General features: G+C 36.4%; 1 protein-coding gene across 1 annotated transcript in view; it reads left to right on the plus strand.

Annotated features, from left to right (window-relative positions):
- LOC109837946 (methionine S-methyltransferase) overlaps positions 1 to 24,033 on the plus strand; it is a 55,501-nt gene that overhangs the window by 1,499 nt on the left and 29,969 nt on the right. The window contains exons 2-10 of the mRNA XM_020406334.1: positions 10,539 to 10,732; positions 10,960 to 11,166; positions 11,357 to 11,452; positions 17,758 to 17,946; positions 18,118 to 18,306; positions 18,387 to 18,623; positions 19,691 to 19,825; positions 20,168 to 20,488; positions 21,543 to 21,722. Coding sequence (XP_020261923.1) covers positions 10,539 to 10,732; positions 10,960 to 11,166; positions 11,357 to 11,452; positions 17,758 to 17,946; positions 18,118 to 18,306; positions 18,387 to 18,623; positions 19,691 to 19,825; positions 20,168 to 20,488; positions 21,543 to 21,722 — 1,748 coding nt within the window. The remainder of the gene's footprint in view (positions 1 to 10,538; positions 10,733 to 10,959; positions 11,167 to 11,356; positions 11,453 to 17,757; positions 17,947 to 18,117; positions 18,307 to 18,386; positions 18,624 to 19,690; positions 19,826 to 20,167; positions 20,489 to 21,542; positions 21,723 to 24,033) is intronic.

A 24,033-nucleotide genomic window follows, 5' to 3' on the forward strand; every position in this document is an offset into this window, starting at 1 on the left:
CTGAGAAAGAGCGAAACTAGGATCATCAGATAGTCTAGAAAATTTCTGTATTTATTTTAACAAATGTGAAATAGCAGAAAGGATGGAATTATGGAAAAGCATTATGGCTAGACAAAGGAGAAATATTCTCAAACATACAATATAAGGCATGAATGAAGAAAGAAAAGAAAAAGATCCATCTGACATTCATGCGATAAATAAAGGTTGATATAAATGTGGGAAGGAAACTGAGTCGCAAATAGAGCGCTGATTTGAGATGTTATAAATAGCAGAAGGATGAAGTAGGGACTAGAAATTCTGCATTCAATACTGCAGAGGGTAACATTCAAAATGCTCTGTTATGGTTTGACATGTTTTAGCAAACAACTGTGGCCTTTTTGACGCATTATGTAATATAAGAGTAGGAAAAGTGAAGGAAAATCATGCTAAATACATGCAAAATACGCAACGGAAGACTATATGTATAATTATGCTATGCATGTAGAGAGCATGAAATACATAATAGGACCATCCTAATTAAATCTAACATAATCCCTATATTAAAGAGAGCATACAAGGGTTATAAAGTCATACTTTTGAAGCGTGATTCGATGGAAGATCGAACAACCCCTAACTCTTGCTCCTTGTAGTAGTAAATCTCCTCGTAGTGGATCTCCAAGTCTTCAAGTGAGCTTGATAAAATCGGAGTCTTCTTGAGACACAAGGCAAGATGTCCACCCCGGGTACTTTAAAATCCTACTACTTCCTCTTACTCAAAGATAGCTAAAGTTTAGTAAGAGGAGAGCTCTCTTTTATTCTCTTATGGAAAAAAACCACTTAGCCAATTTTTCATTAACCTTTCCATAAGAAAGAGAGCTCATATTTATAGAGTAAAATGTGTTCATGACATGAATGACTCATCCTATGAGTCATGCAATGAATCATCAAATATCAATGATTAATCTAGTGAGTCATGCAATGAATCATCTTATGAATCATTACATTTCAAAACCATGTGCTAATAAACCATGTGCTCAAACCATACCACTAAATGACTCATCTCATGACTCATTATACATGGTATGTGTATTTCATAAATGAGAATACCAAATTAATATTGTATTTCATAAATACGATATTTTGTAATTTTCCAATCATTGATTAATAAGTCATCATATGACCAAAAAGTCAATGAGTTGACCAAAAGTCAACTGTTGACCAAAAAGTCAACTAGTTGACTAAAAGTTAACTTTATAGGAAAAATACTAGAATTCATTTCCTAAGCACATAGCCTTCCGATTTTATCGATATACATAACCGTTTATGTGTATCCGGTAAAATCATATATGCGTATCAATCATACGCATCACTCTATAAATTGTGTTTCATAGGATTCAAGTACGCGCTTGGTGTGACTCTAGGGCCCAACTTAAGAACTCGGCAGTGGATCATATCCACAAGTACAACAGAGGTGCTAGCTACATATGAAGACTACCCGGGTATAAGTTATGATAAATGTCTGCAAGATGCTTACACAATTTTATCAGGACCACTCAGTGATAATGCCGTACAGTCCGGTCTCTTCGTCAAACCATGTCAAACTATTAAGCCTAGGGTATGGAAAACTGTCAAATCCTAATTGCTCAATTAGTGTTTGTAGATATTAAACTCATAACATATAAGATCAAAACTGACACTCAGTTTATCTTATTTAACTCGGTCAAGGATTTTCAGGTTATAGTTATATCAAACAATCTTATGACATCAACCCCTTATACTGGGAGAGACGAATCCCATCTTGGCATCTCAATATCTACTTATGCCTCGGGATGTACCCAACAAGAACCGTTATGCACAACTCGATGAGAACTGTGGTTAGGTAAAAGTCTAAGTACACCTATTTCACCTTGGCCAAGGATTTCCAGGTTATAGTTATATCAAACAATCTTATGACATCAACCCCTATACTGGGAGAGACGAATCCCTTCTTGGCATCTCAATATCTACTTATGTCTCGGGATGTACCCAACAAGAACCGTTATGCACAATTCAATAAGAACTGTGGTTAGGTAAAAGTCTAAATACATCTTTACTGACATATAAGATATTGCACTCATGCCTCAGGTCAAGAGACTACTATGTACTATATCACTTGAGAACTTCTATTTGACAGTTAAGTATAATTACCAACTAGATGTTCTCAGTGAGTCGTTCAGTCAACTCATTCACTATTGAGTCACCTGTATACTATATCTTGATGTCTCACATCAATGATCTAAGAGATGGATCATCGTCCTTCCAAAGGAGAAATAAAGTATACACTAGTCTTACCAAAGTGATGATGTCCCATTTCAACACTTCATCGACTAGGAACATTTTAGAATATATGTTAGCGACAAATCAGATCTCTTCATTACGATCATATCCGAAATGTCTGATAGTCTAGTATCATTCTAAGGACTTTATCTGTATTAAAATACCAGATAAATCTGACCAAAATAGCATACTATTATTTTAAACAATGATGTTATATTCATATAGGTCCTGTTACAATATACAATTATTGCCTGCAAGGCACCTATATCCAACAAACTCCCACTTGCACTAAGGCCAATCATTGTAGTATCTAATACCCAATAGTTCAACAAGTTTTTCAAATTGTGTACGAGCAATTGCCTTTGTGAATGGATCTGCTATATTATCTTTTGTGTCAACTCTTTTAATCTTGATCTCTTGGCGATCAACTATCTCCCTGATCAAGTGATACTTTCTCAGAATGTGTCTGGACTTATGGTGAGACCGGGGTTCCTTTGTCAGAGCTATTGCAGCATTACTATCACAGTATAAAGGTACTGGATTTTTAATGGTGGGAACAATTTTCAGCTCTGAAAGGAACTTCCTCATCCAGACAACTTCTTTGACTGCATCATTTGTCGCAATGTATTCAGCTTCCATAGTAGAGTCTGCTACTGTGTCCTTCTTGGAACTTTTCCAACTAACAGCCCCTCTATTAAGGATAAAAACATATCCTGAAACAGATTTACTATCATCGATATCGCTCTGAAAGTTAGAGTCGGAAAAAGCCTCCATTTGGAGGTCATTTTTACCATATATCAAAAATAACTCTTTAGTCCTTTTCAGGTACTTAAGTATATATTTGACCGCTTTCCAGTGCACTTCTCCATGATTAGATTGGTATCTACTTACCAAACTGAGTGAATAAGCGATATCCGGTCTAGTACATAACATGACATACATGATCGATCCTACTGCCGAGGCATAAGGAATTAGACTCATGCGTTTCCTCTCTTCATCAGTCTGGGGAGACATCTTTTTAAAGAGCGAGATTCCAGGAGATGCAGGTACAAAACCTTTCTTGGAATTTTCCATGCTAAACCGCTTTAGCACTTTGCCAATGTATCTAGATTGGGATAATCCTAATATCCTTTTAGATCTATCTCTATAGATCTGAATACCTAGTATACAGGATGCTTCACCCAAATCTTTCATGGAAAATCTTTTTGATAGTCAAATTTTAACCGCTTGTAATGACGGTATGTCATTACGGATTAAGAGTATATCGTCTACATACAAAATAAAAAACGATACTATACTCCCAATTATCCTTTTATACACAGCTACTGGAGAAAAGGTTTCATCGTAGTCCAAACCAGGTCTTTGACGAAAACCTTTAGCTACCAGTCTAGCTTTAAAAGTTTCTACTTTCCCATCTACACCTAATTTTTTCTTAAACAACCATTTGCAATCTATGGGTATCACCACTTTAGGAGCATTGTCTAAGATCCATACTTTGTTGGTGTACATAGAGTCTATTTCGGATTTCATTGCATCTTGCCAAGCAACAGAGTCCCTACTCTGAAAGGCTTGCTGATAACTCAAAGGTTCGTCATCTTCTATGACGTGATCTAACATGCAACCTTCAATGAGAAAATCATATTGCCTCTTAGGTGCATGAGATCGCCTTGGATATCTATGGAGTGGTTGTGGTTCTTCTGGTACAACTGAATTTTCTGGTTCTACTAATTTATCAGTATTGATTTGTATATCTGAAATTTCTTCCAGTTCTACCATGCTCCCACTAATTTCTTTTTCAATAAATTCCTTCACCAAGAAGGTAGCATACCGAGAAACAATTATCTTTTGTTCATTGATGTGGTAGAATTGATATCCTTGGGAATTCCTTGGATATCCTATAAATTTACACAATACTGACCGTGCCTCTAACTTTTTGGGATCTTTCTTTTTTACATAAGCATGACATCCCCAAATCTTAATATAATTAAGATGTGGTTTCATCCCATACCATATCTCATATGAAGGTTTATGCACTGCTTTAGTTGGAACTTTATTCAGTAAGTGTGCTGCTGTTTCTAACGCATACCCCCAGAATAAAAAAGGTAACTCAGCGTTACTCATCATGGAACATACCATATCTAATAGGGTACGATTCCTCCTTTCTGACACGCAGTTAAGCTGTGGTATAAAGGGTGGAGTAACCTGAGAGAGAATCCCATTCTCTTTTAAAAACCCTAAGAATTCTGAGCTCAAGTATTCTCCTCCTCGATCCGATCGAAGAATTTTAACTTTCTTGCTGGTTTGATTCTCTACTTCATTTTTAGTATTCTCCTCCTCGATCCGATCGAAGAATTTTAACTTTCTTGCTGGTTTGATTCTCTACTTCATTTTTACACTCGATAAATTTCTCAAAGGCTTCAGACTTGTGTTTCATCAAAAACACATGTCCAAATCTTAAAAAATCATCGGTAAAAGTAATAAAGTAGGAGTAGCCACCTCTGGCCATTGTAGACATAGGACCACATACATCACTATGTATCAGTCCTAAGAGTTCTGTAACTCTTGCTCCAGTTCCCTTAAATGGAGTCTTAGTCATTTTACCTTTAAGACAAGACTTGCAAGTATCATAAGACTCAAAGTCAAATGGATCTAAATATCCATGCTTATGTAGCTCGCCAAGTCTTTCTTTATTAATATGACCAAGTCTACAATGCCATAAGAAAGCGTCGTTCACAACTGAGTGCTTTCTTTTATTAGTGTGATGAGTATTCAGAATTGTGTTTTGATTAAGAATATATATGCCATTACACAATGTTCCATAAGCAATCAACTTTTGATTAAATATGATATTCATAACATTGTTCTCCAACTTGAATATATATCCATCTTTATCTAATAAAGATACGGATATTATATTACACATCATAGTTGGTACAAAATAGCAGCTATTCAAAATCAAAACGTTACCATTTGGTAAAGATAGATGAAAATCCCCTACTGCAAGTGCTGCAACTATTGCACCATTACCAACTTGTAGGGTCATCTCTCCAGGTCCAAGTTTTCTATAGCTTCTCAATCCTTGTAACAATTCACAGATGTGAGATCCTGATCCGATATCTAATACCCAAGATGTAGGATTTATAGAAAAACAATTCTGAGTAACAAACACACCTGAAGATGAAGCAACAACTTGCTTATTCTTGATGTGTGAGGCTAAGAATTCTGGGTAGTTTCCTTTAACATTTCTCAACCAGTCTATGAAATTAGGATCGGTTAACTTGTTCTGTTGTGATATGATTTTAAAGCCAGACATAATGGCCTGAAAGAGAGAAAAAATTATTTTAGCAGATGTTCAATACATAAAATAGATTTGGTTTATTTTTATCTAAGTTATGCCTCCCACTATTTTTCAAGTCCCTCAAAACCTTATAAGAGGTGATCGGAAAATAACCCCTTGTTTTCAAGTGGGATCAAGATCCAATTATCATTGAATGTATCAACCTTAACGAAAGCCAACAAATTGATACACTTAATAATTGGTAGACAACTTTTGTCTTTTACACTCTTGTAATTCTTGATATGATTTTACCCCTAGTCTTTTATGACATTGACGATAGCCAACAAATCATAAAAACTAGTCAAGTTTGGACCCGTCATTTCTTAACTGGCTTAAATTTAACTTATGCAAACTCTTGACGAAAGCCAACAAAGTCGCATAACCAATTTAAGCTATCCTTATATCTTATATACAGATGAATACTACTTGGCCATAGAATAGTATTGCCTTGACGATAGCCAACAAACAAAGTATTTATAAGCTTAGTAGTATTCAACTTAAATGATGAAGGGCTACGGACGATTTCATAAATCTTTTACCGTAATCAAACTTGATATAGTTAAAAGATACTCTATATTTATACTTGCAATAATTAAACTAGCCAGGAAAGTGCAAGATTAGTGGGAGGGTTCCGAGCTATTCACCGGGAATATTCATCGGACCTTAATTAAGTAACCACCGCTCTTTAAGACTATAACGCGAAAGATTGGGCATCACCCCTTATCTTAAGTTGGGCATCACCCCATGAGTTATATCTCATAATCACTTTCCTAGACACTAGTTAAAAGTTCGTTCTAAATACATCTCTTTTAACTGCTTTAGGTTTATTTATCTTTCACACTAACACTATGTTAATGTCGATCTCACTACTCTATGGTCAATAAACTCTTATTGCCATGTCTCACAAAGTTTAAAAATGAGTTTTTTATAATAAAAACTATTCTCTAATGAGATAGAGATATAAACTTTGTAGAATATAGCACCCAATTGTATTGACATCTACAATTGGTGCACAACCAACATATCAACATATGTAAAAACAATATGGAATGGTAGTGGACAACTAAGGAAATAAAATACAACTACACTAATTACATTTTGGCAAGCAATTTGCAACTCCTTACATTGCTAGCTCCCTTGCAAATCCTGTATTATTACATTCACATATACATAGGACGTGCAAGCCCCATTTATAATGGAAAAATCATCTCGTAGGATGGGTAATAATATTGCATTGAATGTAAAATAAAAACCATATGAAATAACTAAACTAAATAACCATACCCCCCACACCCGAACAAGGGCCTATACTCGTAGGCGTAGCCCATGATCGGTGAGCAAGTGTCAAAACCCGTAGGCGTAGCCCATGCTCGGGGAGGGAAGAAGTTAAAAAATAATATTACATTTCTAGCTATATTACATCAATACAATAAATGCAAGAGAATCGTTGTCCACTACCATCCATAAACATAACATCCACGCAAGATGATATAAAACATATAACTTAATCAACATTAAGAAATATGCATCTATCTAGTTATGCAACAAATTGAAAAACTAGATAACATAAGGATTATCCTAACTCAAATAGGACTATCATGCTTCTAACATATAACTACACTAGTTGTAAATAAGTGTTTTGCAATTTATACAAGTGTTTTTACTCCTAAACATATGAACCAAAAATCACGTTTTTGAATCAACAACTAGTATAACTAATTACAAAACAACTTGTATTAATTAACTAGTTTCATTAAAACATCTTTTAATTAAACTAGTAACTAGAAGCAAGTACAAAGTCCTCTATGAGTTAGATATGCATGTAAAAATTCAATTAGATGGAACCATGGCTCTGATACCATGAAGGAAAATCATGCTAAATACATGTAAAATACGCAACGGAAGACTATATGTATAATTATGCTATGCATATAGAGAGCATGAAATACATAATAGGACCATCCTAATTAAATCTAACATAATCCCTATATTAAAGAAAGCATACAAGGGTTATAAAGTCATACTTTTGAAGCGTGATTCGATGGAAGATCGAACAACCCCTAACTCTTGCTCCTTGTAGTAGTAAATCTCCTCGTAGTGGATCTCCAAGTCTTCAAGTGAGCTTGATAAAATCGGAGTCTTCTTGAGACACAAGGCAAGATGTCCACCCCGGGGTACTTTAAAATCCTACTATTTCCTCTTACTCTAAGATAGCTAAAGTTTAGTAAGAGGAGAGCTCTCTTTTATTCTCTTATGGAAAAAAATCACTTAGCCAATTTTTCATTAACCTTTCCATAAGAAAGAGAGCTCATATTTATAGAGTGAAATGTGTTCATGACATGAATGACTCATCCTATGAGTCATGCAATGAATCATCAAATATCAATGATTAATCTAGTGAGTCATGCAATGAATCATCTTATGAATCATTACATTTCAAAACCATGTGCTAATAAACCATGTGCTCAAACCATACCACTAAATGACTCATCTCATGACTCATTATACATGGTATGTGTATTTCATAAATGAGAATACCAAATCAATATTGTATTTCATAAATACGATATTTTGTAATTTTCCAATCATTGATTAATAAGTCATCATATGACCAAAAAGTCAATGAGTTGACCAAAAGTCAACTGTTGACCAAAAAGTCAACTAGTTGACTAAAAGTTAACTTTATGGGAAAAATACTCGAATTCATTTCCTAAGCACATAGCACTCTGATTTTACCGATATACATAACCGTTTATGTGTATCCGGTAAAATCATATATGCGTATCAATCATACGCATCACTCTATAAATTGTGTTTCATAGGTTTCAAGTATGCGCTTGGTGTGACTCTAGGGCCCAACTTAAGAACTCGGCAGTGGATCATATCCACAAGTACAACAGAGGTGCTAGCTACACACGAAGACTACCCGAGTATAAGTTGTGATAAATGTCTGCAAGATGCTTATACAATTTTATCAGGACCACTCAGTGATAATGCCGTACAGTCCGGTCTCTTCGTCAAACCATGTCAAACTATTAAGCCTAGGATATGGAAAACTGTCAAACCCTAATTGCTCAATTAGTGTTTGTAGATATTAAACTCATAACCTATAAGATCAAAACTGACACTCAGTTTATCTTATTTAACTCGGCCAAGGATTTTCAGGTTATAGTTATATCAAACAATCTTATGACATCAACCCCCTATACTGGGAGAGACGAATCCCATCTTGGCATCTCAATTTCTACTTATGCCTCGGGATGTACCCAACAAGAACCGTTATGCACAACTCGATGAGAACTGTGGTTAGGTAAAAGTCTAAGTACACCTATACTGACACGTTAGATATTACACTCATGCATCAGGTCATGAGACTACTATGTACTATATCACTTGAGAACTTCTATTTGACAGTTAAGTATAATTACCAACTAGATGTTCTCAGTGAGTCGTTCAGTCAACTCATTCACTAATGAGTCACCTGTATACTATATCTTGATGTCTCACATCAATGATCTAAGAGATGGATCATCGTCCTTCCAAAGGAGAAATAAAGTATACACTAGTCTTACCAAAGTGTTGATGTCCCATTTCAACACTTCATCGACTAGGAACATTTTAGAATATACGTTAGCGACAAATCAGATCTCTTCATTACGATCATATCCGAAATGTCTGATAGTCTAGTATCATTCTAAGGACTTTATCTGTATTAAAATACCAGATAAATCTGACCAAAATAGCATACTATTATTTTAAACAAGGATGTTATATTCATATAGGTCCTGTTATAATATACAATTATTGCCTGCAGGGCACCTATATCCAACAAAAAGGGGATTGAAACTGACTGTACTAATTGACCTGGCATATTAATCGATGGTTTAAAGGTTTCATGAATGTAAAAAGGACCCATACAATTGGAAAGAAAAGGCATTTGGAAATGCTCTGGAATTTCAATTATTTCCTCTGTTATTAATATCCAGAAAGAGCTCACTTACAGCCGTCACAACCTAAGGGGGTGTTTATTTGCATGCAAGTGAAAGATAAAATGAGAAAGTGACTTTCTTTTAACATTTTACGTGTTTGTTCGTATGCAAGTGACTATGAAAGTGAAATGCAAGAAAGTTGCCACATAAGATCTAATGCAATTTTGACTTCCCCTAAAGAGTGGTGAAGTCACATGAAAGTGACAAACATGGTAGCAAATTTTAATTAAATGATTTTAACTATATTTACTAATTAATCTAAATTTTCCAAGTCATCTTTACATTGCACTTTTAACAATAAATTCATTTTTCAAACAAATATTGTGTTCTACTTGCATGCTGACGTGGATGTGAAAGTTATTTGCAAAAAGAAGTAACTTACGTAATTTCAATTCACTTTTGAACAACCAAACACCCCCTAAATGCAAAATGAAAACTTTGCAAATGACAAGCAAATGCTGGAAAGTGTTGAGCTGGCATCACTGGTTAAGATTTAGATATCAAACCAGTATTGATGCCAAGTTACCAACTGTTGGACATCTTCCTTGAATCATCGTCCAGTTCCATAATATGTAAACTTTTGACATTTTAAACCGGTGAAGCCAAAAAGGAAAAATCTTTCTGCTTGTTTCTTTTAGGTTTAAATATCAAAAACAAATATTTCAACTTTTTCCATGGGCTGGGAACATGGTGTGATCAGGTGGGGGAGTAAATGCCGTTGTTGGTGTGTGTTTCACCCAACACTATAGTTGAATCATATATACGACTTAGATCTCCATGTTTGAGCAATGGAGATGATAAAATGGCTATTAGTTGCATGAACATTATATGATTGTTTCTTTATCTATTCAATAGTGTTCCTTTGGCTAGGCAGTTAATATCCTTTAATTTCGATCTCTTCTTTTTGTCACGTGCAGGCCATCATAAGAGAAACAAGTTGACGATGATGGAGATACCTAGCATTTTCATACCAGAAGATTGGTCTTTCACTTTCTATGAAGGAATAAATAGGCATCCTGCTTCTATCTTCAAGGACAAGACAGTTGTCGAGCTCGGTTGTGGAAATGGATGGATATCAATTGCTCTTGCTGATAAGTGGTCCCCTTTAAAGGTTTTGCCTCAACTTTCATGATAACATTTGTGAAGGATATTTTCATTTAAATTTTTTTTTCTAAAGACTTTTTGGTAGTCGCTATCAGGTTCATGTATGTTACATGCATTTATTTTTTGTAATATGCCTTGTTTGTTTATTTTCTTGGAGAAACAGCAATGCTATATTTTAACCAACACTTGCTAAATAATGTTTAGATTTCTGATGTTTGACATGGTATTTGGCAGGTGTATGGGCTTGATATAAACCCAAGAGCTGTCAAAGTCGCATGGATGAATTTGTTTTTAAATGCTTTGGATGAGAATGGGTCTCCTAACTTTGATGAAGAAAAGAAAACTTTGCTTGATAGGGTGGAGTTTTATGAATCAGATCTTCTAGCATATTGTAGAGACCATAATATCCAACTTGATCGAATTGTTGGATGCATACCGCAGGTACTGATAAATTTTGCATTGGGATTGATCATTATGTTTTTCCAATACTTTTCATACCAACTTCATAAGTTCTTAATTATCAAGTTTGTATTAATTTAAGCAAATGAACTAAGTGTTTTGTGACAAGGTAATGACTAATGAGCTGAGATTACATGTTCAATGTGATTGACTGTTTTTGTGGTCTTTACAGATTCTCAATCCAAATCCAGAAGCCATGTCAAAACTGGTGACTGAAAATGCTAGTGAAGAATTCTTGTATTCCCTCAGTAATTACTGTGCTCTTCAGGTTAGGATATGATTGTCATATTTTGTCTAATTTCTGTCACTTCGGAAACTGTTTTCCTCATTGTTTTTAGGTGGCTGATTATCTTATGATCTCTCAAATTGAACCTCAGTCGTCAGTTGTAGGCAGTGTAATGGACATCAATGGTTCCAACAATGTGCTTCCATACAGGAAAGTAAATGAAGACATAAATATTAAAAATTATTAACTGCGTTATGAGGATAGTTATGCTTTAGTGAGAAGAGTAATCCTGGGGGGAGAGGATGAGGGGTTGCTACTGTCATATTTATGTATGATTTCATGGAATTAATAAGTTGATACTGAATCAGGGACTGTGTTGTACTATTAAAAGAATAAAGACAAAAGTCCAACTTGGCCAAGGCTTGGGGGCAAAGTATTACAATGTGATTTCTAGGTTACTACTGATTGAATTGTTAAAGGGATCATTTTTTTATCATGAAATAAGTTTTTAGGCTTTATGCTGGCTGTCTTAATGGGAAAATACGCAAGTGTAAGGTTAATGGTAGGAATAAGACAACATATCAAATAAGAAGTACCACAAAGATATCTTCAGCAGAAACACATCTTTATACTGAGATTTTGCTCAATGGTGAAGGTGGGGATGTGTTGTGGAAAGTCCTAGGTTCAAGTATGATAACTAGAAAAAAGTTAAAAGTATAATAAAATATCAGTTTTTTTGTTCATAAAATAACTTCAGAGCATAGTTTTATCTCTTAGGCTAAAATAGCATCTTAGTATCATAAGCACTTCTTGAGATTGTGAAGACTATTTTTCATATGAATGCTGATCTGTCTACGTACTATTCACTTGAACAACACATAGTCACAAAATTCTCCATCTAATTCGCAATTCAAACCAGAATTTTCATTTTTTATTTTAAACAATATCGTAATTTATCCATATAATATTTGAAATCAACCCAATACCTAACAGATTTCATTAAAAGTTCTATCTAATATAGAATTATATTTCTTGCAACAAACTCCATTAAATTGTTATTCTTTGAAATTTTGTAACACTAGTATAATGCACGTGCATTGCACGTGGACGTCAGTTTTGATTTAAAACTTTGAAGAAAAGCAGACAAAAGTTTTAAACATTACATGGTACATGAGTCCTAATTGTTCTTTTTTAATAGTAAAATAGTCGCTTCATAACTAAATAATTATACATTTTAGCTAAAACTATGTAGAGTAGAAATAAGCAACCCTATATACGACTACAAGCACTAATTTGCTCATTGCATCTGCTAGTTATACGTCCTCCACTTATTCTACTATCATTTATTCACTTGAACACCGAGAAAAGCCACATTACTTTAATATGGCCTTTGAGATCAATATTCTCAAGAATTTAGGATAGTTTGAATCCTGTAGAGACTATAAAATACGTTTATTTGAAATCCTTACATAAAATGACTATTGAGTATCAAAGTATTTGTAGGTTGTAGAGTTAATTGAGAGTAAAATGAATTCATTGAGCCGATAATATGAAATGATGAGCAAGACAACGCTGTGCTTTTTTCTGGACATGGAACTTGAAATAACTCTCATCAACTTTAAAATCGGCATTTGATTCGTAGATTTTGGGCGTGCCACACCCTGTATATAGTTGCAAAACTTTACATTTATATAAAAATAATAGATATTGATAATATTATAAAAAGAATTTTTAGACATTGTGGAGAAAAATAATCAATACAAACTTCAAGATATGTACAATTAGAGCAAGTAGATTTTCATAATCAATTCAGAGGAACATGATCCTGTAGCATACCCACCTAAACAAAAAAACCTAACATTAGTCTTTATCCTCAATAAATTGAAATAACAATTCTAATAAAATAACGTCAAATTTAAGTAGGCAAGTTATTTCATCATACCTAATTTTCGATTGTTTGACAATAAGAGGGTTGTAACCAGAGAAACGACTTTCAAAGATTAAGTAATCAAAGAGTAAAATCCATCTTTATATAGGTTGCAAGTAAAAGCTATTAGTATTTCTAACTATAACCTGAAGAATTATGACAAAATATAGGCTCTTTGGATTCCATAACAATTGTTTTAATTGCTCTTAAAATAAAGACTACAATTTAAATGTAACTCATGATTCAAGTATGCATAATGCATGCACTAATGAGATTTTAAGTTGACACATTATTTGCAAATGAAACATGTAATAGTATTAGTTTGACATATGTATCATATCAATTATCCATATATCATATATTTACTATAGTATTTATATTTATTATATTGAGCATGTGATTTATATGTATTGAATGAGATTGAGACTTTATATGCAATTAATTAAAGATAAAATTGGAAAATATTAAACTCAGAGGGGCAAAAAATGAATTCAAAAGCTTTAACACTTGAATCCTCTTTTATATGTAGTATAGATTAGTAACATTAGGCAAACCTTGCTAAATTCACACATATCAGCTTCTTGGTGATTCTAACTAGCCATGTCATCTTTCACTTTCACTTTCACTTTTTCTCGACTCACCAGGGAATCTTTCTCATTACATCTTTAATGATGAATATTCTTCATAGAACACACCTAATTATAAAGTTATTGGTATAGTAGTAAAGGTCAGGAAAGTTGTATCCTACTTGCTTTGTATTTCTCTTTTCTATTATAAATAAAGCCCAACTATTTCTCTCTCTGTGATTATAAATTAATTTTGTCAAAGACAACGTGATATAAGAGCAAATCTGATCTTTCACTTCCAACCAAAAAATAAATTATCTATGGATTACGTGAAGACCTGCTGAGAAACGCATCACAAATCACCGCGCCTTGAAAATTTCATTTGCCTTGGGCACAATCAGCTCCTTGCCCCTAGAGCTCTCTTGTATAGGAGCAGATTAATGACATGTGTTGCTTTGGAAACCCTTTTTGCCTAGAAAAACCTGCGGCAACAAGCTTTTTCAGGGAGAACAAATAACAAGCCCTTGGTTCCATGCCTGTAGCAACAAGATTGGGAAAAACCCCGCAGCAAATCCCCTTGGGTCCGGTTCATCACAGTACCGCCTCTTGTCACACTCTTTGGTGCAGTCTATCTTACCCGTGGTTCCACCTCAATTCCTTTATAGATTTGATGTGATTTGATAAAAGACGACCTGTTATTGATTTTGTATCGATTTAGATTTACGCTTGTTCCTAATCCTCTAATATTGTCTTTGTGGCTGAACCAACGATATTTGAGATCTTGTAGATCTTGAAATTACGAAGGTAAAACTGAACTGTAAATAGTATTTGTTAGATATTGTTAGATATATTTAGGTATTACCGTATTGGTAGATAATATTAGATACTCTTGTTATTATCTTGTGATCACTTAACCTTATCGTACATAACCACCCGTGCTTATCCTGTACAACAACTCGTATATAGGATATCACAGGGATGCTATTAGGAAGATCAATAAATACAATTTTATCTTTTCTCTGCACGATATCTGAGTAGATGTTTTGAGTCTGGAGGGCCTTCTTTCTTAATCTTGCATCACCCCCAAGTGGGACTTGAAGTAGATCAGATGCTGAGTGGGGGAGCCTTTCCCGCCGAACGGCGTGAAGTTGATCAGGTTGAACTTCGCCGGATACGGGATCGAATCCCACTCTTTCGGGTAAGGACACGGAATGCTCGATTTTTCTTTCGAGATCCTTCATCTTTTCGGCCTGATCTCTATCCTGTTTTGGATAATTGTCGAGAGGAATAATACGGCCACCCCCAGTGTTGTCACTACTGGTGGGTCCACCCCCAGCGCTATCATCACTGGTGGGTCCACCCCCAGCGCTGTTAATTTTAGTGGGGCCACCCCCAGTATTCTTGGGTGGTGCGTCGGCCATGACGATTTCGACCACCTCCGGATCGCTGTTGACTGCAGCGTTCTGGGTGCGACGGTCGGACTCAACTAGCTGGTTTGACAAAGCTCGGATTCGTTGATCGTGCATTTGTCTCATCTCTTGCATAGCCATTTCCATTTCAAATTTGAAGATTTCCTTCTGCTTAGCCAGGGCCTCTTCAATGATTTTGGCTATCTGTTCGGTGTTGGCCATGAGCACCTCTCGAGCTTGCCCTATGCTAGACGTCGTGTCGTCAGAGGCGAGCGTGGAGTTAGAATCTGAGAACTCGTCATCGGAATGGACTCCTTCATGGACCCCGTGGCCGTTGTTATATCCGATGGCTTCCAGCTGAAGCTGAGCTATTCCCGAATTGACCCTGCTTTCCGAAGAGAAACTAGGTTCGGAATCACCTGAAATGATTGGGGATTTTCCCTTGTTGACCATGTTGATGGTAACTTCTAGGGGTCCATCCTCTCGAGCAATCGATCCTCTTTGGTAGGAACGCCTTGATTTGGGCTTTGTCGGTCCATCGGAGATTCTCTCGGATATCGAGACCCTCTGTGGAGCGGATGGCTTCAACAACTTTGATGTCGTCAACAACTTTGGCAGCTTCACAACATGTTTGTCTTCAGCAACGACTTCAGCATCATTGTTTTCTTGATCCCGTAAAAAACCCTCCACAAAAAATCCCTAAAGCCAAAAAATGCATCTAATGATGACACAATGATTAGTAATTGATGACAATTCGGCTGTTACCTTCGGTTGTTATCTACAACAACACTGGTTCTTTTTCGATGTTATTTCTACTGGCTGACTCGCTTAGAGTTTTTACATGCTTACCTACCTAGGGTTTGTACTCGCTGACCTACCTAGGTTTGTACTCGCTGACCTGCCAAGGGTTTTTACTCGCTGACTTGTCTTGGGTTTCTTTTGGCGTTGATATGGGTTTACAAGACTTGATTCTTGTGTTGAGAGTTTACAAGACTTGATTCTTGTGTGGAGAGTTTACAAAACTTGATTTTTGTGTTGGGAGTCTCCTACTATTGATCTGGTTGTCTACTACTAATCACAAAAGCGAGGATTTTCTTGTGATCTTTATAGGAATTTATTCGAGTTTGTCTTGTATTTGGTTATCTTGGTTGGTTCATCAAAGTTTGTTCATTTAGTTATTTCGTTATTATGTGTAACAAGCTGGGATATATAGTATATATTCTCTAGCTTGAGAGGCAGTGTTAGGTATTATTAGATATCTTTAGGTATTAGTAGATAGTATTAGATATTATTGTTATTATCTTGTGATCACTTATCCTTATCCTATGGAACCACCCATACTTGTCTTGTATAACAACTCATGTCTATATATAGCATGTCACAGGGATGGTATTATGTAGATCGATAATTAGAATTCTCTCTTTCTTTACAGTATACCCTATGGGAGAATTTGTGCGTGCTTCTTAGGCATAAAGGAAATTTTAATATTGTTACATGTGCTAAAAATTATCCCCCTCTGATAAAATTTTGATTGGTACAGTTGTTGATAAATATCATGTTTTATGACACAACAAGAAATTTGAGAGCATTTAGTGACACTTACTATATGAAGCATAGTACATCTCAGACTTTTCATATTTATGAAGATATTTTTAGTATCTGGCAAGAGGAGAAGAGTCTAGGAGATTACTGTGGCTGTTCAAAGGCATGATTGACACACTTAATCAGTATTTCCTCAATAATGATATTGGATCTCTTCAAAAACAATATGAAGATTCATATGTCTGCAAATTTCTAACCGGATTGAGCTCCTCATTGAAGCCACTATGAGTTCAACTGCTAGCCGCTGAAGGAGGTCTTCCGACTCTTCGTGATATGTTCTCTAGATTATCTGAGGCCACAAGATCTCTCTTTGATAACCTTCCTCGATAGGTTCTGCATTGCTCTCCCCTACTGGACTGAACGCATCTATTGGAGGTCATGGTGGTTTTCATATTCGTGGAAACAGCGGTGGCCGAAGTGGTCGTGGTGGCCATGATGGTATTGGAGGCTGTAGTTCTACTCGACGCCAAGACATGTCTTGTTATTGTTATAATAGATGGAATGGTGATGATGATTAGCTATGTTAATTTATAATCTACCTGGTTGTTGTTGTAACCAGAGTTTTCGGGGGAGAAGCCTTAGACGACAGTGATGATGTTCATTAAGTATGGTTCAATATCTGGTAGCAACGAAATGATCATTCTTCTAGTTATGCATGATATCATTCTTATTGGAATGAACAATATTTGTTTCTATGTTTTGTTTCTAAAAATTTATGAAAATGATAATTCTAAAATACATAGAAATATTATGCTGACAAGGTTTATTTGATCAAGTTAATGAGTAACCTATCATTATTATAAATGTTGGCTCATGCTTGTTTGGACGGTTAATTTGATCCAGGGTTTCGTGGAGGATCAATTTGGTTTAGGTCTTATAGCTAGAGCAGTTGAGGAAGGAATTTCCGTCATAAAACCCACGGGAATTATGGTTTTCAATATGGGAGGTCGTCCAGGGCAAGCTGTTTGTAAGAGACTGTTTGAACGTCGTGGTTTTCGCATCACGAAGCCTTGGCAGACAAAGATTCTCCAGGTTTGTATATCTGTATAATTACTGCACGGATAGCCCACTGATTAGTGGTCTAGTTAATTTCCTTTCACTCTTTACGCTTGACCTCCTAGTTTGAATGCTTTTCTGCATAATATGCTTTTCTTGAAGACATTTGGTTTAAAAGTTCAGACTTCTTCTGTGAACACATTGCAGGCTGCAGATACAGATATATCAGCATTGGTTGAAATTGAAAAGAACAGCCGTCATCGGTTTGAATTCTTTATGGGGCTTGTTGGTGATCAGCCAATTTGTGCCCGTACTGCCTGGGCATATATAAAAGCTGGAGGCAATGTTTCACATTCATTATCAGTGTACAGTTGTCAACTCCGTCAGCCGAATCAGGTGTGCCTTTTATTCTGCTACTTTATTCATATATACTTGCTTGAAAATGTGCATCTCTGACAACTAGCACGGTTTTATAGGTGAAGATAATATTTGATTTTCTTAAAAATGGTTTCCAAGATGTCAGCAGCTCATTGGATTTGTCGTTTGATGATGATTCTGTTGCTGATGAAAAGATTCCATTTCTAGCTTATCTTGCCAGTGTATTGAAAGAGAACTCATCATTTCCCTATGAGCCTCCTGCTGGAAGTATGCTCTTCCGTAAACTTATTGCTGGCTTTATGAAGAGTTATCACCATATTCCACTTGATACCAATGTAAGAAACTTGTATGCAGCTGAAGCTGCATTTTTATTGTTTTTTTATATGTATTGTTGTTTGTGATTATATTTGTAGATTGTCCATCATATTGTTTTCGTCGTATATTATGCATTCATGGTCGTTGACACCTTTAGCGTATTAGTTTTACTTTACGCCGAGAACTTGACTATTACCTCCTGAATGTGCTATATTTGCAAATACCTTGAGCATTCTCTACTGAAATGAGTTTAATCTATTCTCCTTACTTTGTCTGAATTTTCATGATTGGTGCAGTTCGAATGCAGATAACTATTTGCAGTTATTGTGACTTCTTCTTTTTTTAATTAAAGAAAACCATGGAACAATTCTTGCATCACTTTTTAGCACTTAGTGCATTCCTCTCTTTCTTATTTATTTTCATTTAAAGATATTGAGAATTAGTTCAATAGTGGATTGTATTATGATAATGGTATGCTTTCTTGTTTTACATTGTTAGGGACATGGAAACGTTTTTTGACATCAAGATTGAAACTCAGAAATGTTTTAGGGCATCTATGTTAGTGACTTACAAGATTTGGGACCTCATAATTCGTCAAAAAGTTGAGAAAATACTTTCTCTGGTTCTTTTAGCATTATGTTTTTCTTTTTCTGGAAATGTTACATATCTACATACTGCAACAACCTCTAATTTTCCCAATAAATTAGTTCTGCAGTGTTATTACGGTTTGTTGAGAGGGAGGGAGGGACTACCACTTAACCAAATTTGATTATGTTGCTCCTGTAAGCTTCATGATCCTGCACATTTTTGTTGCTCATGTAAAATTTCACTTTGCAAACATGTTTGTATCTTTCACCTTTAAATTAGGTTAAATTTACCATTGTAATGCACATAAAGATCTCATGTAGATTCTCATTAAGTATATGTATGCTGAGCCCATTCAGAGCCATGCACATTTAGATCTGTTCCCCCTCATGGTAGGGATTTGTCATGCAACACGTGCAGATTTCTTTAATTCCTTATTGCTTACCCTTTTGTTTTATGCAAATAAAGATGCAGACTAACATTTTAATTTTGGGACGACAAGAATGTTACAGTGTTTCCCTCACGTGCTGTCGCAATTGAAAATGCTCTTCGATTGTGCTCACCACGACTTGCCATTGTTGACGAACATCTGACAAGATACTTGCCTAAGCATTGGCTGACATCCTTGGCTATCGAGGTGAGCAATCAAAATGTATATATTTTATGATGAAACTTCTCCTGTTTTCAGTTGTTTCATCTCATCTTCCAGACGCATCAGTGAAACTCTGGTAGTTTTATACAGTCTAACTTGATTTTTGTTTTCTGCACTTTTGTACATTGTTCAACTAGTAGATTTCTAGAGTTTACATGGAATATAGTAGTTATATCCATAGTGGCAAGTATGCACCTTACTTAATCAGGTTCAACACTCATATAGATAAATTAAATCATCTACAAAGTCCGACGTGGCAATATGTGCCTGCAACCCTGTCAAGTTTTGCATTAATATTATCTTTGCTTTTTCATGATCTTTGGGCAGAACGTTGCAAGTGATGAGAACACAGAAGATTCCATCACCGTAATTGAGGCTCCCCGCCAGTCAGATCTGATGATCGAGTTGATAAAGAAACTCAAGCCACAAGTGGTAATTACAGGAATGGCACATTTTGAGGCTATTACAAGCTCAGCTTTTGAAAATCTATTGCATACAACCAGAGATATTGGCTCCCGTCTCTTTCTAGACATCTCAGATCATCTTGAATTGTCGAGTCTTCCTAGTTCTAATGGAGTCCTGAAATACCTTTCTGGAAATGCTCTACCCTCCCATGCAGCTATCTTATGTGGTCTAATAAAAAACAAGGTAAACATGGTCCTCTTTGTGTTGCATTTGGTGCATTTCTTTTTCCAATCATGGGATTAGGCAAGCAGGCTTCACAATGTTGTAATGGTCATATATGCATCCTCATTTTCGCATCGCCTCTTGGCTGCAAAAGTACAGCCATATGTGTTACATGTGGCCAGGGGCAATATACGATGTTTGAACTTTGTATCTGGCCGTATAATTGTTTGGTTGCTAGAATGCAGCATACATGTATTATTTGGACCCTGATGAGCACTGTGTAAACCATAGAATATGCAAGGGCATGTGCACCCTCATTTTCATATAAGCCCTTGGCTCCATAAGAATGTTCTTATGTGGTCACTTATGCAGCTCAGGGTAATACGCAGAGCCTAACCCATCTTTGCGGCCACTTATTTGGTTATATGGTCATTCTTGTGCAGCCAACGGGAATACGCAGAGCATAAACGATATTATTTGGCCACTTATTATTTGGACATTGGTGGGCATGTTCTGGTTGCACTTTTTTTTTACCATCCTATTCATTTGTTATTAATTTAGTATTTCCAACTCTGCTCTTGTAATTGAGCTTGTTATTAATATACTTTTTCATCTGCCTTGAGTCATAAATCAGATATAAAAAATATACTACTGATGTGTATGATATGAACATTTTTTACCTCATCATATATTTCACTTTTATTTTTTAATTTTCTAATTTTTATTCTGAAGTTTATGGTTTTTCCCTTATAAAATGGCAAACCCCATGTATGTCCATATAAGAAGTGCATACGTGATATGCACTAGTTAATTGCATAAAATATACAGGAATATACCTCTTTTTATCATATTGAGACTGAGTCGGTAAGTTGTGTGCATTTGAGGTATTCCTGAATACAAGCCCTTGGAGTATCATCTTGGCAGAACTCACAGTTTAAATTATTAAAGTTTGATGTGAGTTTTATATCCATATTAGGTAGTCAAAGTTTGGATAGTGATCTGGTCTGGGATTAAAATCCAACAGAAGCTGTAATTATTACAAGTAATAATATTGACAAGACACTTTCTTTTGCAGGTTTATTCTGATTTGGAGGTAGCCTTTGTCATTTCGGAGGAAGAGACCGTCTCTAAAGCACTGTCAAAGGTTGTAGAGTTACTTGAAGGCCACACAGCTTTGTTTAGTCAATACTATTATGGCTGTCTCTTCCATGAGCTTTTGGCATTTCAGATTTCTGGTCGTCGTCCTCCTGCACAGGTTCCTATGACAGCTCTATTTTTATGATTTGAATATTATGCAAAAAAAAAGCATATAGAAAACAAATCATTTTCTGTTTACATAGATATTAGCCAAAAATATCTTTCAGTTCATATTTATGCTAAGGTTAACACAACCAAGGTTTTCATTTTTGTGCTTGTTTACTCTGTTAAAGCTTCACAAGACGCCTTGCAAGTTCATATCCAAAATATCCTGACTCCTAGAATGAGTTGAATTGCCCAAGTGTATATGTAGGATGTAAAATTGACCTCAAAAGAAGATTTGTATTAATTGAATGACAATTACAAACCAAGAATTAAAATTACAACAGAAGCGAAGAGAATGCTTTTCTTGTTTAACGTGAGTCTTTGGTAGCGATAGGATGTCTCCCTTGAATGCTTGCGTCCAGTTTGTTTCTCTTGGACGATTCGATCGAAATTGCGGCTGAGCTTCAACGCGTGGTAGAAGCTCGTGTGATTGAGTTCGAATACCCGAGCTTGATGAGTTTCAAGGCCAAATGCACAAAGAAGGCTAAAATCCAAGAGTTTGCAAAGAGCCGAAATAAAGAGCCCGGAGGATCTCCAAAATCCGATAGCTTTTTTATCAAAATTCTGGATCCCCCCTTTTCATATAGCCAAATGTGGCTTATAAATACCTGAGGAGAGTCGTGGCCACTCCCTTAAATTGTGGAAAGTGACTATTCCCATGATTATAGTTGAGGAGGACCATAACCCCTCCCTCAAATTGTGGGATGTTACCATTCATAGGTGATGAGAGCTATGCTCCATCCCCTAAGTCGTGAGAAGTGGGTATGCCCATTCCTACAAGGCAAGCAAGCAGTTGCTAACCGCTCAGGCAAGCTTGGCGGGCTTGCAAGCGAGCTCATATGCAAGCTGAATACTCAGGCGAGCTTGCAGGCAAGCTTGGCGAACAGGCGAGGTTGACTCGTGCGGGCGGGCCAAGTGTTTAAGTGTGTTCGACTCGTGCGAGGGAGTCGAGCATTCAGGCAAGCTTGACTCGTGCGGGCGAGTCAAGTTTCCGGGCGAGCTCTGCTTGGCCTTTTTGATGCAGGCGAGCAAGCAGAACAAGCTTGTTCTTGCAAGTCTGAGCACACAAGCGAGGCTCAGTGGGCGTGCCTTTTGATTTTTGAATAAATGTAATTTTTATTGCCTACAAAACCTCCTTCAAAGTTTTCAGACCTGAATCAGGTTGCACGTGGTCTGAAATACTTTGAATGAAAAGGATCATTGTTCATTGGTTTAGGCGAACTTGACCACTTTGGTTGAATTGAGTTCTTCAGGCGAGCCGAATGAAGTCTGGCGAGCTAAGCGTTTAGGCGGACTTAGTTTTGCAGGGGAGCTCAAGTCTGCAGGCGAGCTGGATAACTATGGGCGAGCTCCAGGTGTTGACAGGCGAGCCATGTGTTTATAGGCAAGGTTTGAGAAGGCCAAGCGGTGACAGGCGAGCCACGTGTTTGCAGGTGAGTTTTTGCGTCTGCCAGCTAGGTGGTGAGGGTTCGTCAGATCTGATTAAATGCGATCTGACGGAGCACCCTCGTTTTCACGCATGAGATCTGAGTCGTCACTTTAATGGAATCTTCGATCTCTGTCGTTGTTTCGACGAGAGTTCATGGTCGCTGAGTTCAAATTTTTTGATCTTAACTGTTGAATTGAATACTAATCGCTCGTCGTTTGAATTTCGAATCCGAACCGTTCAATTCGAAGATTAATCGCGACTGTTCGATTCGAACTGTCGAATCTAAATCATTTCAACAAATCTGAACCATTAGCTTCGGTTGAGATATTGAATCTTAACCGTTGAAGCATCAGCTATAAATAGTTTCATCTCCCTCCTTGGGAAAGTACTGAGCACTTAGAAAATTCGCTCGAGCTTTCAAGAAAGAAAAAAATAGAGCTCATCTTCCTTTGCTTTTTTCTCAACTTTGATATGGCACCGAAATCTAAACTTCTTGCCTCAAAAGGGAAGAGGAAAGCTTCCTCTTCCGTCGCCTCTGAAACCGCCGCTGTCGTTACCATCACCTCTAGCGTATCATATTCTAGTAAGTTTAAGAACTGTTGAACTGGTTTGAGAAGATGAACAGGAGTCATTCATCTTCTGGCAAGCTTCGTCTACTCAGGCGAAGTTCTGCTATTCAGACGAGCTCTGTTCTAGTCAAACGAGCTCTGCTTGTCAGGCGAGCTTTGTTAGCTCGTCTGTTTGTCAAGCGAGCTTTGTTAGCTCGCCTGCTTGATGAGGCTCGCCTGCACATTACAGTCTGCCTATTTTAAAGACTTAGTGAAATTTTTAACGT

The sequence above is a fragment of the Asparagus officinalis genome, chromosome 4, assembly GCF_001876935.1.
Source record: "Asparagus officinalis chromosome 4, Aspof.V1, whole genome shotgun sequence".
Classification (NCBI taxonomy): domain Eukaryota; kingdom Viridiplantae; phylum Streptophyta; class Magnoliopsida; order Asparagales; family Asparagaceae; genus Asparagus; species Asparagus officinalis.